Genomic DNA, 15553 nt, shown 5'->3' with positions numbered 1-15553 from the left:
GTGCCTCTGGTCCATCGCTGAGTCCCCAGACCTGGTTCCAGGATGTCTGCTGGGTTGACATAAACCACACAGAGCTGTAGGTGGCCGGCTTTTCTAGAAGTGTGCACTGCAGAAGGGAACCTGGGATGTTCCCTTGGCTTGGACCCCACAGGGGGAGTCTCCTGTTGCTGGCTGTCTCTGAAAGCATTCCAATGGCCAGACCTCACTGTCTCTTCTTGAGAGTGACCTTGGGCCTCCCATCTCCTGGGAGGGATTCTGCTCTCTTTCAACTCTGAGATTATTCCTGGTGGTCCCCAAGGCCTCTCTCTGGTGTGTGAGAAAGCCTAGAAGTGGCAAAACCCCCATTTTCCTTCCTACGGCCCTGCCTCTATCTGGGATCACAGAGCTCCTGGTTCCCAGGACTTAGAGTTTTCAAAAGAAGCCAATGAATTTTGTAGTTTCTGATAAATAAAAGCAGAGGGTGTGGCCTGAGCTGTGCTCTTGGAAATGTCCACCATGCAGCTCAAGGGAAGCTGTTCCCATTCCCCAGGAACCCAAGATTGGAGCTGCGGGTGGTTGGATCTGATGCTGAGCAGATTCCCGGGCAAACACAGAAACCCATGTGTGCACATTTGTAGGGCAGATGGTGCCAGCTGTCCCTGGGGATGGAGCTGACCCACAGCCATGGCCCTGGTCTGTGCAGGTGGCTCTGGGCTCATCTCTGATGACATCTAGGCAACAAAGCTCTGCTCAGATCCCTGAATTCCCTGTCTGGGGAAACAGCCGACCCTTAGAGAGGCTGCTGGGTGACCAGTGGTCACTGGGAGTCACTGAGGAGGGGCTTCAGTGGGGCAGAGGAAGGAAACAGTCTGGCTTTGGAGCCAGACGGACCTGCCTGGCTTGGGGAAGTGAACTGATCCCTCTTATCCTGGGGAAGGCTGGGCCCTGGGCTGTGAACCCCCAGAGGACAGGCCCTGCCCGTAGCTACCCTTGCTCAAACTGGTACTGCCTTGCTCAAACTGGTATCAGGGAAACTGTTCTGCAGAGTATGTTAAGAGGCTTGCCTGGGGAAGAGGTTCGCTGGCCAAGTAAGTTTGAGAAACACCGGGTTACATGCTGTGAATTAGGTTTCTTTCCTGCAAGACTTGTCTGAACTATCATTCTGCCCATGGGTCTCTGGGAGGGCAGTGTTCCCAGCCTCACTGGGAGGCTGTGTGGACCATCTATGAACTGGGCATTTCCATGGGCTGAAGAAAAGCCCAAGCCTAGCTCTGGGTGCTCTTAGGGGAGGAGAAACACTGCAGGGATGGGTGAGGGGTTGGACTGAAGGAAGCCAAGGACAAGCATGGGCTGGAGGGCATGGTCAGGCTGGACTACGGTGGGGCAGGATCCAGGCTGAGTGTCCTAGCCGACAGCAAGCCAGCTTTGCACAGCAGAGGGCCATCTGGGGAGCTAAGTCTGGAACAGCAGAGCCCCAGCCTGGGTGGAGGCACACCCTTGGTGGCGAGGGTCCTATTCCATCAGGGCAGCCATCCCCTGCCGCAAACTGTGGGCGTCTCCCACAAGAGGAGTGGGAAGGAAGGCACTAGGGGCAGCCCACGAGTGAAACTCTCTCTCCGAACCTCAGCTTCCACAGAACAGGTGATCCTGAGGGCCAGACGCCAGAGCGCTGCGCCCACAGGCACTCAGTTCCCTCCAGCTCCCTCTCCCGCCTGATCAAAGCCATGGAATTCACCAGAGGTTTTCAACACCTTCTGCCCTCCACGAAACCCCACAGCTGTTTACAAGGCTCAGCTCTGCTTTAAACCACTCTTGCCCCATGCAGATCAGCAGAGCTCCGGCACGCTTTCCGGATGCATGAGGGGCAAACAAAAACCCTGGTGGTGTGCGGGCTTGGCTCCTTGCTGCACTCCGGGGCCTGAGAGTCCCGGAGCCTCAGTTTCCTCATCTGTAAAATGGAGAGCATGTCCTCCTCTCAGATGACAAGTTCAAGATGAGTCCCAGGTCTGTCTCCTCTCCCCTCCTCCTCTCCCAGACCCACCAAAGACACGAGACCCTGTAGGTGAGCTGACAGGGAGGTGGGGTCTGCATTGGCTCTTGGAGGGGCAGTCCTGCGGAGTGACCTTGTGTGGTCCTCCGACTAGGTGGCAGACCGTGGGACTCCGGCTGTGCCTTGGTGGGTCTGCTCCCTCCCACACTGAATAGATTTCCTAAGCAGGGTTCTACAGAGTCATCTTTTGAGAAAAATGAACAAGAGTGGCAAAGGAGGAAAGGTTTCTTAGTGAAATAAGTTTGGGACGTGGAGTCTGCTGGGCTCCATCGCTGGTGCCTCGATGTGCATTGGCCCCGGGGGAACCCTGAAGCAAAGGCTGCTGTTTACCCTACACTGGGGGCTGGCTCTGTTCTTCTCCGTTAGCTGTGCCTCAGGACCCCCAGCGTGCGAGAGTTCTTTGCTGAGCTGACCCAAAATCACTACACCGGCGTGTTTAGATGCAGACAAGGAGTAAATGCTCAGACTGGCTGGGGCTGGGTGTCCGTCTCGCTTGCTCGTTGTAATTCATGCGGATGGCTCCCGTCAGGGAACGGAGCCTCCAAATTGCACCGGGATGGGGCCCCTGGATGAGGGGGCTTACCAGGATTATCAGTCCAGGGACCAGTAATTATGGCCCAGATGTTGACAATTCATCAAATTACAAGGCTGTTGGGGCCTGGGGACATGCACATTCCTGTGTGAAGGCTCCCTCATTAGAGTGGGTGGGCAGACCCCTCGGGGCAGGTCAAATGTGGTTCTGATTTCTCAGACCAGGCTCCTCGCACACATGGACCACGGCAAGACTGTCCGGGTTTAGCAATTTCCCAGACTTGAATTCCGCCCTAGGGAAAGAGAGGACCCTCACTTCTTGGGTCCAGCCTGGCTGGTGCCCTGGTGCAGGCACACGGTTCCTCCCCAGGGACCTTGGGGCATTCTGTAGAGTCACCAATAAATTGCATCCCAAGCCAGCAAGCCATGAAGACTCCAGCTGGGTGGGGTTCTGGGAACCTGCTGAGGTTAGGGGCTTGCCCAAGCTGCCACCCCACTGCCCCTACTCTTGGTCTGTATGGTGAAGCACTGGCCTACAGCCAGCTTTGGCTTGGTGTGTATAGTTAAAACACCAAAACTAAAACTGAAGCCAAACTCACTGAATTAGTTGCAACATTTAAAAATGGTGACATTTCACATCAACATCCAGAGTTTGTACTTTTCTAGAAAAAGTGAAAGGTGGTACACCCTAGGGTCTGCATGCCTGGCATGATCGGCTGAGTCAAGTGCTCGCGGAGGGCCACAGGCTCTGCCCTGCCCTAGTGATCCCCACCAGGCCCACTGCCCCGTCTAGATAACCTGCCAGCTCTGTAGAGGCATCTAGGTTGGTAACCCTCAGCTTAGAAAATCTCCCGGGTCGGGGCGTCTGGGTGGCTCAGTTGGTTAAGCGTCTGACTCTGGATTTCGGCTCAGGTCATGATCTCACGGTTCGTGAGTTGGAGCCTCATGTGGGGCTCTGTGCTGACAACTCGGAGCCTGCTTGCAATTCTCTCTCACCCTCCCTCTCTCTTTCTCAAAATAAAGAAATAAACTTAAGAAAAAAAAAAAAAGAAAGAAAATCTTCTGGGTCCCTTTCAGCTCTATGATTCCGTGAGGCCGGGAAGCCAGCTGGCTTCTATTTTGGGGAGAGGGCATGCTCAGTATATCCTGTGCACACTGGAAGCAATTATACATATGTCCATATTATACATCATGGCTGGGAGAGGTGGTGCTATGCCTTTGAACCGATCCCCAAATACCTGCTTAAATTACACATTTGCCAGTTTCATGATTACCCTGTCAGGTAGCAGGAAAAATCGTTCCTGGGTGGGGTGAAGGGAGTCAAGAGCCCTGACTCCCAGTGCATGTGGGACAATGGAAGATGGCCAGTGAGTTGGGCTGTGTCCACCTGAGAGGCCTCTGGCCTCCTGTCTCCGGCTCAGGCACTCTCAGTGCTACTCTTGTGGAAGGCACTGGAAGTAGTAGACAGGTAGGGGCACCCATTTTGGTGGCAGAAGTGCCGGGGCGGGGATCTAGTGGGACCGAGCGGCCGACTAGGTGATGATGGTCGGAGTGTGGCTTGAACTGCATGAAGGAGATGGTCTAAGGGAGGCAGAAGGTACAACAGAGAAACCAGGAGGCAGAATGACAGAGACAGCTCACAGCGGACACTGAGGGATCCCTGGTGTCCTGGCCAGGCCCAGGCCACACCCTGCTCTGCCCTCCTGCTCCTCAGCCTAAGTCTGCTGGGCCATCTGCCTGCTTCCTCCCAGCGTCGCTCAGGTTTGACTTTCCAGCCTCTCTGGTCATCACCCCCTGGTCTGTGGGATGGGCGTTCCACAGTTTCCAGATAACACAATTATCACCCACTGGGAATGAACTGCTGGGGACCCTTAAGAATCCAGAGGTTTTGTGCAAAATTTGGAGCTCTAACTGCTCTTGAAATATTGGAAGCTGTGATAATGATCAGCGTGCATGGGCTGAACGGGGTAGGGGGGCCCTTTAAGTGGGGCGTGTGCCCCCCCCCCCCACGCTGGCCCACATAAGGAAGGCATCAGTGAATGCGTGAGCCTGCATTTCTAGCTCTGAACCAGTTCTCCAAACTGCAGACCTCTCTCTAGTCTCCCACCTGCCCCTGCCTAGGACTTGGCCTCTCTCCCACACCAGCCTCCACCAGCCTCCCTGGCTCTGCTCCTCATGCCCAGCCTTCCTGCATGGCAAAGGAGCGGGATGTCCTTGCTACGTCCCCTCCCTGAAGACCTTGGAGCCAGCTGCCTAACTCCCCGAAGCCCAGACTGTTTCCTCCTCTGGAAAAGAGGGGTGTGGTGTGGATGGAGTGGCCACCCGAATGTGACAGTGCCCTGCCCGGAGCTTGGTGTACAGAGGGTGCCAGAGGAAAGTGGTTTAACGAACGACTGGAGTGCCCTGGGCCAGTTCTGGGGGCGAGAACTAAGGAAATGGGGTGGAGCTAAAAGCTAAAAACCCCTTGCCTTATTAGTCCCATTTCACAGGCGAGGAAACTGAAGCTTAGGGGAGGCCAGGCATGGTCAAGAGCCTGAATCCTGCGTGCTTCCCACCTCACCATCCCCCTCTGGCGTTAGCAGTGCCTGGCAAGTACCCCCAAAGCCAGCCTCCCCAAGCTGTCCCCATCCTGTCCCCAAAGAGGCCCTATTGGTGGAACAGCCCCCTTGTGGGAAGACCAACCTCTCCTTAGACGCCCTTTCTGAGAAGTGGGTGTGCCACCATTGCACACCTCCAGTGACGGGGAACTCACTGCTTCCCGGGCAGCCTGATGGGTTTGCCAAGTTTTTGTGTACGTCCCATCCTTCCCAGGTTGGATGCCATTGCCAATTCCCTCCACCTTGCGGCCCCTGGGGAGGCAGCCAACCAGCTCAAAGGTGCTGGGTGCTTCAGGGTCATTGGCCTCTTGAGCTTTCCTCCCACCCCATCCCCCCTTTTGGCTTGTTCTCTGTTCTCTGTGTCCTCTCTCTGGCCATTCTTCTGCCACTCCCTTTGTGAGAGAACCTCCTTGTCTTCTCCTCAGGGCAGCACCCCTGACCCCCACCAGGCCAGCCTCGGATTGCAGGTGGTCACAGTAACCTGTACCTTCCCAGCCCTGACCATGGCGCACAGTGAGGTTGGAATCCCCATACGCTTTGAGTCTCTCTCCCAGTCAACCACAACCCCATCCAGTATGGACCCCCTGGATGTTTGTGTTGCCATTCCATCCCAAGTGTCAAACACAGTCTTTCGTACGTAGTGAGAACACAATATATAGTTGTTGAAAGAACCAACTGTCAAGTGGATGCCTCTAGGAATGAATGATCAGTTTCCCACTGGCTCCGGTGCCAGAACCTGGGATCACACCAGAGGGCGCTCTTGACCTGCTGAAGGCCGCCCTGGGTACCTGAGGACTCCTGTCCTCTGGCCACAGCCAGGGTGTTGTGCACTGGGGACACTGGCCCGAGAGGAGTTCCTTCAGCCTCGGGGGCTCTTCCTGCTGAGGTCAGTGACCATCACGGTGGCAGGAACTGTCACTCACTGGACCCAGCTTGTGTGCCCAGCACTATGGCTCTGGTGAGGTCATCTACCCGGCTGCCCTGATAGCCAAAGACAGGTTAGGGATGTGACTGAGACCACATGGTCTATGGAGTACCAAAGCCCATTCTCTTTCCATCACATGAGCAAGACACGGTCCAGTCCCTGATTTCAGATTTCAGGAGGAGCTGGCTGGACCACCTTTGTACCCAAATAACTGCCTTCTCTCAAATTTATTTTCTTGGAAGGCCTGAGTTTGCCTTGGTGACCTGGCGCAGGTCTGCCAACAAGCTCTTCTGTACAAGGCAGAGAAGTGCTTTGCTGCTTTGGGGATGCTGGGAAGAGGTTCAGCCAGCAATCAGCCTGGAGAGTGGCCCTCTGCAAAGGTGTCACCACAGGTACACCCCGCAAAGGGCCCCCTGCCGCCCCCCACCCCACAGGACTGTCTGCTAAGTGCTTTCCCAGAGCTGAACTTGGGGAGAAGGTTGATTATCTAGCGCTGGGGGCTCTTGGCTACTGCCAGGAAGACACAAAAAGCTTCAGAGGGTAAGCAAGGCATCTGGGAACCCCACATGAGATGATCGAAAGGACTCTGGGGACACAGAGTGAGCCTGAGGCCATGGGCCTGAGTCAAGGAGCGCCTACCCTGGGCTGGTGCAGGACCCTGCAGAGGAAATCCCAGGGAGGTGGCCCGTTCCCTCGGGCCCAGCTGTGTCTCCCTGAGGTTCCAATCTGGGGGCCATTATTGGGGGCTCAAGAAGCCTCCTTTCATCCCATCCCTGCTCAACCCGGAATGTGGGGAGCTGGGGAGCATCACTGCAGGGGGCAGATGAAAATGAGATGTAGGTTGTCGAAATCTAAAAACAGATGAATTTGGAATATTACAGATGAATCATTTAACTAATTACATTTTTACAATCAAAGCTGTTTTTGAACTTGGAGAGTGCAAGAAAGCATATGAATGTGTGGTGCTCTGTGGCCCACCCCCCCTTTTTTTTTGTTCACTTGATTAATTCCACACGGTCCAACAGAGGTTTTCATTTCAAAATTGGTCCCAGGCTGAGACCCTGTCTCATATGCTACATTTCAGCTCAGAGCTATGCTTTCCCTGGGACCTAGGCTGTTGATGCATCCATTGCTGATTCTGGAGACACAGGGCAAATCCTGCCCACTGCCCCCAGCCCCAGCCTCCAGAGCACTTTGTCTGATGGGTCCCGGGTGGTCTTGGGGGAGGGGGAGGGGGTGGGGCTCTGCCAAGTGAAGGCGCTGTGGTCCTGGTCCCTCACCTGTCACCTGGCCTGCAATGCCTGCCACCTCTCATTTCTGACACCTGCCCTCTTTCCCTCCATCCTCGCTGGGGCAGTCTTGATTCATGCATTGTCTGCGAATTATTGCCACTGCCTCATATCTGGGCCCCCTTCCTCCAGTTTCTGTCCTGTTGTCAGGGAGGTCTCTCTAGTATAGACACCTGTCCACATCACTAGGGGCTTCTGTGGCCTCTGAACTCTGCTGCTGGGTGGGTGGGGGCCCTGCACTCAGCTTCAGGTCCCCAGAGTCACTGGCCAGGGGACCAGGACCACATTGCATGCCCCCCCCCGCCCCCCCCGCCGTGTTGATAGTGTCCACGTTTTCACCAGGCCAAGCCTCACACTTCGCCAATGTGGACACTGGGGCTCAGAAGGCCTGAGAGATTGCCAGAGCAGGGGTGAGGTCTCCATCACCATAGTTCCCTGGCTGGGCGCCTGCTCTATTCAGCTGCCCCTGGCCGGGGAAACAGAATTGCACATTTCATCAGGAGGGCATGCTTTTCTTCCTAATTTCTAACAGTAGCTATGAGATGGACCTATGAGTGAGGAATAGGAAGGAACGTGGGCTGAAGAAACGGATTCCTGTCTTTAAGTTAGACGTGGTTTTCCATTTTGTTTTTTAGGGAGAGCAGGAAAGGGTCTTAACAATCTGATAATGGGGGTGGAATGGGGCATGAGCTCCAGGGCCGGATAAAAGCAAGGGGGGAGGACGAGAAACAGAACATTGACTCCAAGTACCTGTTTCCCTGAGTGGTAAGAGAAGAAGGACCGTCCTGCCCACGTGCAGACAGTCCTGAGCCCACAACTGCTGCTGTGACCTGCTTCCTGATAGGATGGGTGGAATGACAGAGGAGTCCCCAGCCTGTGTGCTAAGCCAGGCTTTGTCTTGCGGGTGGGCCTTGGGTCTCAGCCAAGTGCTGTTAGCCTCTGAGCTCAGCTTCCTCATCTGTCAAGTAGGGAGGAGACCATCGACCTCCCAGGGTGAGAGCAAGCAGTCAGAAAGTACACTTGCTTCCCTGGCCTGTTGGAGGGGCTTGGGTGGGGGCGGGGTGGGAGCTGACCGTCCTTTCTCCCTTTAGGAGGGGGGAAGTCTCTGAGCCCTTGGCAAGGCAGCTTGTGGTTTCTATAAACACGAAGCCAAGTTTCCGTGGCCTCCGGCCTCAGTCAGTCTGTTATCCTACAAGGTGCTACTCCGCACAGCTCTGGAGATCTCTCTGGCATCACGGTCCACTGTTTCCCTCTCATTTGCCTGCTTGTGGCCTTGCCAAGGTTGTCCCAACCTCATGACTGCATGCACTTGCTTTTTTCCTCCAGGAACACTTGCTCCACAAGATCTCTGCATCTTTTTCACCATTTAAGTCTCAGCTCAAATGTCATCTTCCCCAAGGGACTTCTGATGATTTCATCTCAGCTATACACACCCAGGTAGGTACCTGGCGGGCACTCTCAATACGTCCCTGCCTTATTCCCTTCCTAGCACATTTCCTGTCTGTTGGTGTATTGGTTTCCTGGTTTATTGTTTCTCTCCCCTTGTCTCTCTTGTTCGGTGCTGGTCCAAGGACCCAGGAAAGCATCTGGCACAGAGTCATTGACTGACGGTTTAGTGGGCACGCTCCCCCACCCTAGCCTCGCTGGAATTCATCATCTCCATGCACCTCTAGCCTCACAAACTGGCGCTATCCTCATGCATTCAAATACATGGAACTTAAGCTCTGTAACATATACCCAAAACACATTTTTCGAGAAATGTTTAAGTTGCACTCGGAGGGTGTAAAGCAAACCAGAAAGTCACAAAACCTCAATGTTAAGGGTCAAAAAACCCAAAACACCAAAGAGGAAGAGTTTTGATGCTGTAATTAGCAGATGGTGAGAGTCTGATGTTTTCTGTGCAAAAGTCAAGGTGTAAGCAAGATTGAGCCTTGCACGACAAGCCTTTTGCATCTTGGACAGAAGCCACGGTTTGGAGAGAAAAAAAGGCTTGTGATAAGAAATACCCAGGAAGTCACAATGACCCCTAACTGTTCCTTTCTCTCTATCCCATGGCAAACTCGTTGTGTAGGTCCCCCTCCCCCCACATCTCTCCAAAGACTATGACTGATCTGGTTCATCTCTGTGCCACCCCAGTACCCAGCACAGGGCATGACACCTTCCAGATTCACTGAACAGAGTCAAGCCTCCTATGTATGAGATGTCAAAAGTCACTTTATTAACATAAATGCTGGTTACTATCCCAAAATGCAAGGAGAGTGAAGTGCTTAGGGCTCCTCTGTGGGTCCCACCTTTGACTCACAATGTTCAAAGCTCAGAATTCCTCCTAGGCTGCTGATTCCATGATGTCCCTGGACCAACCGGGATCTGGAAACTCTCAAAAATGTTGATTTCCTCCTTAAACTATACCTGCAATTCTAAGCTCTACCACCAGGTGGCAGTTAGGTCTATGCAAACTTTATTAAACCTAGTTTAATCTCAAAGACTACATGTACTGCTCATTAAAATATACCCTAAATTAAAACAGGATACATATATGCACATTTTTTTCAACTTATCATATTGGCATAGATTTAAAAGTATGATAATACCCACAGTTGGCCAGGGTTTGGGGAAATATGCAACATTTGTAAGCTGTTGGTGGGAATGTAAATTAGAAGAGCCTCCAGGGGGCCAATCCGGCAATACACATCAAAAGCCTTCAACATGTGCAAACCCTTTGGTCCAGCAATTCAACTGCTAGACATTTATCCTAAGGAGATAATCATGGAAATCACCTAAGTTTCTTCCCAGGATGTTGACCATAGGTGTAAAAGATTGTCAAATAAACACTATAACTTGGAGACAGCTTAAAAAAATTATACAGATGATAAAATACTATGTAGCTCTTACCTTCTAGAATTCTTTTTTCTTAATTTTAAAAAATGTTTATTTTCAAGAGAGAGAGACAGAAAGAGAGTGTGAGCAGAGTGGGAGTGACAGAGAGAGAGGGGAGACACAGAATCTGAAACAGTCTCCAGACTCTAAGCTGTCAGCACAGAGCCCGACGTGGGGCTTGAACTCATGAACTGCCAGATCATGACCTGATCCGAAGTCGGATGCTTAACCAACTGAGCCACCCAGGCGCCCCTAGAATGCTTAAGGATGTGGATATACCATCTTAAGGATGCTATATTAAGTAGGAAAAAAAAACAAAAACAAAACCAGGCTCCCTCCAAAGAAGTATGTCCAGTAGTCCCATTTTTAGACTAACAAACGTAAAAACAAACTCACACATAACAAATACTGAAAGGACAACCACCAAAATATTGAGAAGACTAATCTGTGGGTGGTAGGATTACGGATGATCGTTTTTTCCTTTTTTGTGCTTTTCTCTATTTTGGGACAGTTTTATAATAAACATACTTCTGTTGTCATCAGCGGGGAGCTATTAACGAACTCTCCCAGCATCAAGGACAGGCTGGCCTCTGTGTAAGGGGGCTGTGCACAAAGTGACCCTGGGCCCTTGTCAGTCCACAACCTGCCCCACAGTCCTGTGCCTTGGTTCCTATGCCTCAGTCTCCTGACCTCAGCTCTTAGGTCCACATATGGTCCTGGTTTCAGCTGGTATCACTCAGGGGGAGGAGCCAGCCTCGAGTAATCCAGAACACACAGCCAGCATGCTCTCCACCATGACCCTCCTGCCTGATATTTTTCTTGCTCTTACTTCCCTTTAGGAAGTGACATGTTTTTAACACACAAAAAAGATCCTCCCTGAGGCTGGTCCCGAAGTTTACTGAACTGCAGAAAAACACCTTTTTGTAAAACTGACTGTTTTCAAAGCCATTTTCCATACACTGCCAGTGTATGTTGGTGGATTAGAATGATTTCCTAAGCTGGGCTTTCCTTCTCTTGAGGCTTTCCTTGGTGAGGAAAGATGGTGACATTATGGAGGGTCTGTCGTATGCCACGTTGCATGGACGCTGCATTCGTTACCCTATTTTAATATTCCAACTCTGTACGTATCATCTCCACAGATGCTCAGAGGCCAAGTACCTGCCCGAGGCCACAGGGCTGAGCCAGCATCCTGAGTTGGGTCTGAATGACTTCAAGCTTGTGGATACTCAGTACACAAAGTGCCTCTTAGGTGGCCCAGGTCCCTCCAACTGTGGCAGTCACTCTAACCTCTGGGATGACCACGTGGAACCCTCCATAAGCACACCCCAGGCTGGGAGCCAGGCCCTCCACAGGCCAAGAGATCTGAATTTCAGGCCAAAACACAGAGGCCCCTCGAGCCTGCAGGAGGCCCTCCCACCCACCTCCTGCCTGCACAGGCATGCTTTCTCTCCTACAGAAGAAGAGAGGCAGGGTGTCACCTCTACCCTGTGGGCCTCATGGAAGGGACTGCCCAAACGGTACCACCAGAACAAGGCTGCTTGGGGGCACCTGGGTGGCTCAGTTGGTTAAGCATCTGACTCTTGATTTCAGCTCAGATCATGATCTCATGGTTCGTGAATTCGAGCCCTGCATTAGGCTCTGCGTTGACATCGTGGAGCCTGCTTGGGATTCTCTCACTCCCTCTCTCTCTGCCCCTCCCCTGCATTCTCTCTTTCTCTTGAAAAAATAAGAAAAAAGAACAAGGGTGTGTGGAGGAACACAGCTGGAATGAGCTGGCTCCGGGTGCTGAAAGCATGATTACCCTGGACGCAGCAGCAGGCAGGGCCAGCCCAGCCAGGGAAGATGTTCATATCTGTATGGAAAAGGCGGTGTGCATTCAAACCGCCATCAGGTGACCTCAGGAAAAGGGGCGCCCCAGCCCTGTACACTCGTGGGTATGTTACCAGAGATTTTGACAGGGTCCCCTTACCCTTCACCTGGCCCGACCAGGCAGTGGGGAAGGATAGCTGGGCCCTAATCTACTTTCTTCCCAGGAAGCTCAGAACTTAACACACTACAAGCACATTCATCCCCTGGCCTCCCCTCCCCCAATTCACAGAGTCCCATCTCTGGCCCAGGCTGGGTACCAAGTCCCTCCTCACATGCTAACCCTCAGGCTTAATTCCCTGGCAGCCCTGTAACAGCCCCAGTCACCTGTCCACCTTTGGTGTCTGGAGGCTCCAGGCATGACCTCACTTCACCTGAACCTCACCGCCCTCTTCACAGGGAGGGAAAGGGAGACTTAGATCAGCGAGTGGTAAAGATGGAATTCAAACCCCGGTTCCACCTGGACCTGGTGGCTGGTCTGGAACTCCTGTCCTTTACCTGGAAAAATGCATCAACCAAAATCTTCTCTTATGCCAGGGAGAAGGGAGTCAGGGAGTCACCCTGTGCTCAGAGGGGCCAATAAGGGGGGAAGAGGGACAAAACCCATTGACCCAGCCACTACCTGCTCTCCTTGAGATGCCCAGCTAGGAGGCACTATAAGCCCAGGTCTGCCAGGACTACCCTCCACAGCCTCCTGGGAAGGTGATTCCTGCAGGACTGGGGGAGCTCCACCCCCCCCTCACCTTCCATCACCAGCCCATCCAGACTCTGGCCAGATCTGGTCATTACTGAGGCCTCTGAATCAACCAACATTCTCCTCCGTGCACCTTCCTGACCTGAAGGCACAGAACAACTCTGTCGCCCAACCGTATGGTCCCACCATGCTCTCCTTCCACCAGGTCACCCCCCTGCTCTGATACATCAGGACTTCTGGATGCCACGGCTGTGGTCCTTAACCTCTCTGAGCAGGACTGGACGGCCACACAGCTACATCAAATTTTGCTTTTCATGCAGCACTCACCCAGCCTGGGCGGGGCACGTTGACTGCAAGTATAAGCCAACTTCTAGGTTTAATTCAAAAGATCTGAGAAGGCGATGACACCACAAAGACCAAACTGGGATCAAGCAGTCTCCCGTTCCTGAGTGCTGACAAGACTCGGTGGGCTGGGAAGGACAGCCCCCTGCCCACTGGGAAGAGGCTGGCAGCCAAGCCAGCCAGGGGGAGGGAGACGGGGTGGGGGTGGGGGGAAGGGGCACTCCACAGCCAAGGGCTAGACCCTCGGTGCAGGGCTGATGGTCTGGGAAGCAAGAGCATTGGGGGGCGATCCAGGATGCCAAGGAGGCTCCTTCTTGAGCCTCTCTGCTTTGCCTGCAGGATGGCTGGAGCAGCGGACGTTCCCACCAGGCCAGCCCTGCAGGTCTGCACATCCCTCACCTTCCTTCTCAGAGCTAACGCTAATCCCCTCCAAAGAGAGACCTCAGCCACTGAAAGCAGAAGAGGGGGAGGGGGCAGGAGCACAGACAGAGTTAAATAAAGGCTCAGAGGAAGAAGATCAGCTTGAGAGAAAAGGGCACAAAGAGCAAAAAATAAACGGCAAATTACCGGGTAGCCATCTCGTCCTGATTGCCCCTGTGGTAATTAATACGTCATTAATAATCAGACTTTCAGCAGAAAACCATATGGCAACACTTATAACTCAATCAGGGCCCCCGATCCCCCCACGTTGTGCGGGGTTTGCAGCAAAGGCTGATGGTTGGTAATGACTCCTGGGGGGTGGGGGGAACGCGCTCAGGGCTCCGGCGGGTCTGGGAGACGGAGCACCCATTTCCTGCGTCTTGGAGCCAGGCTGGAAGGGCCACCAGGGCACACACCCACACGATTCAGGAGGGGCACATGGTGAGGACCACACGGGGATGTGGGATTCTGAAGGGTGGTGTCACAATCACCATGGAAAATGCTCCCTAAATCGGGACTAAAGGGCAGAAATGGCTCTTCCTGTCTGTCACCACTGGGAGGGAGTAGACTGGAGGAAGACAGCCTTAGAAGCCACAGATATGGGGGGGTGGGGAGTGGCATTTATTGCTACTGGATGCCCCTACCGGCTCAGAGCACTGACTGTCTGGCCTGTGTCCCACACATCAGCATCCATCTCAGGCTGCAGCTTGAGATTTCTGCATTTGTTGAATACATTTAATAGTTTAACAGCCAAGCAAAAAAAAAAAAAAAGAAAAAGAAAAAAGAATCAGTCCACTGCCCTCTGCATTACGCACTTTAGCAAGTTTGCACAGGCTAGCCTCATGTGACAGCCAGGAATGACTCAACAGGGAGAAACTGCTCGTGGCCAATAAATCTACACATTTCTTGCTGGCTCGCTTTCTGGCTCAGTGTGGTGCTGCTACATGCATGGAGAAGCCCAGATTCCGAAGGGTGCCGATTGGGACGTGACTCATGGTAAGTGGAAGTCAAAAATAAAACTGATCATCCAAAAGGAATTCCTTTAGAAGGTTCATTTTGGCTCAGTGTGCTCCTTGAATTGATTCGTCAGGATTCACTGGGCTCTGAAAAACCACCAAGATGAATCAAAGGCACGCTAGTCACTTGTCTTGGAGGAGGACAGGGATTTCCGGGGCGCTGACCACCACCCACCCCTGCTCTCCTTGCTGCCCCCTGGCGGCCGGCCCCCCTCCCGCGCATCCTCCTTGGACCCAACACCCTCCCTGGCCAGTGGTGCTGGGCAGGGTTCAGCTGCCGGATCCAGAGGGTCAAACACATTGTGGCAAGTCAGGAAAATGGACCCCATTCTTCCTGGCATCTCTGCCTGACTCCAGAGCCCTTTGTGCCAAAGCATGTGAGACAAAAACATTTAAATGGATTAAATGCCACGGAGCATTTAGAAAGTAGGGGCACGGTGCTTGCATTTCTGTGCACCAAGTGGAGCCAGAGACTCCGAGAGGAGCAGTCAGGATCGTGCCAGCTCTCTTGGAGGGCAAAACGGTCACAGAATGCTTCACAAGGCAAGTCAAACCCACAGAATTCTGTGCTTGTATTTGTCTACAAATTATAAAAAAAATATGGCCCCTGTCCGGGACTAAGTTTTCTTTTTTTTTTAAAGGACACAACACATCTAACTAAAAAACTTATTTTCATGAAATAGCTACAGAAGAGAACGAAATGTCTTATCTTTCAGGAGCAGAGAGCATAATCCAGGACACTTACAGGAGGACCTGCAAAACACAAGCAGAGAAGCCCCAGTCAACGTCAAAGGGAGAGAGGGTCCCCTTGGCCAGACCGGCTCCTTCCTCAGCCGGCTGCTGGCCACCCCTCCTTGCAAGCCTTCACAGGTCCCAAAGCTAAGGGGCAGGGCAGAGGGGGCGCCTTTGCCCTCGCAGGGGCAGGGCTGGGCGTGTGGGTGGCAATGACATCCTGCATGCATTGGTT

At 53.0% G+C, this 15553-nt stretch overlaps 1 protein-coding gene across 1 annotated transcript in view; it reads right to left on the bottom strand.

The window, feature by feature from the left end:
- The window catches only part of COL23A1 (collagen type XXIII alpha 1 chain), a 354760-nt gene that overhangs the window by 32481 nt on the left and 306726 nt on the right, over positions 1 to 15553 (bottom strand). Inside the window, exons 4-5 of the mRNA XM_047861807.1 lie at positions 15332 to 15339; positions 13718 to 13744 (exon numbers count right to left, since the gene is read on the bottom strand). Coding sequence (XP_047717763.1) covers positions 13718 to 13744; positions 15332 to 15339 — 35 coding nt within the window. The remainder of the gene's footprint in view (positions 1 to 13717; positions 13745 to 15331; positions 15340 to 15553) is intronic.

This window comes from Prionailurus viverrinus, chromosome A1 (genome assembly GCF_022837055.1).
Source record: "Prionailurus viverrinus isolate Anna chromosome A1, UM_Priviv_1.0, whole genome shotgun sequence".
Classification (NCBI taxonomy): Eukaryota; Metazoa; Chordata; class Mammalia; order Carnivora; family Felidae; genus Prionailurus; species Prionailurus viverrinus.
The sequence above is the reverse complement of the archived record's forward strand: the minus strand, read 5'-3'. Positions and strand labels throughout refer to the sequence as shown.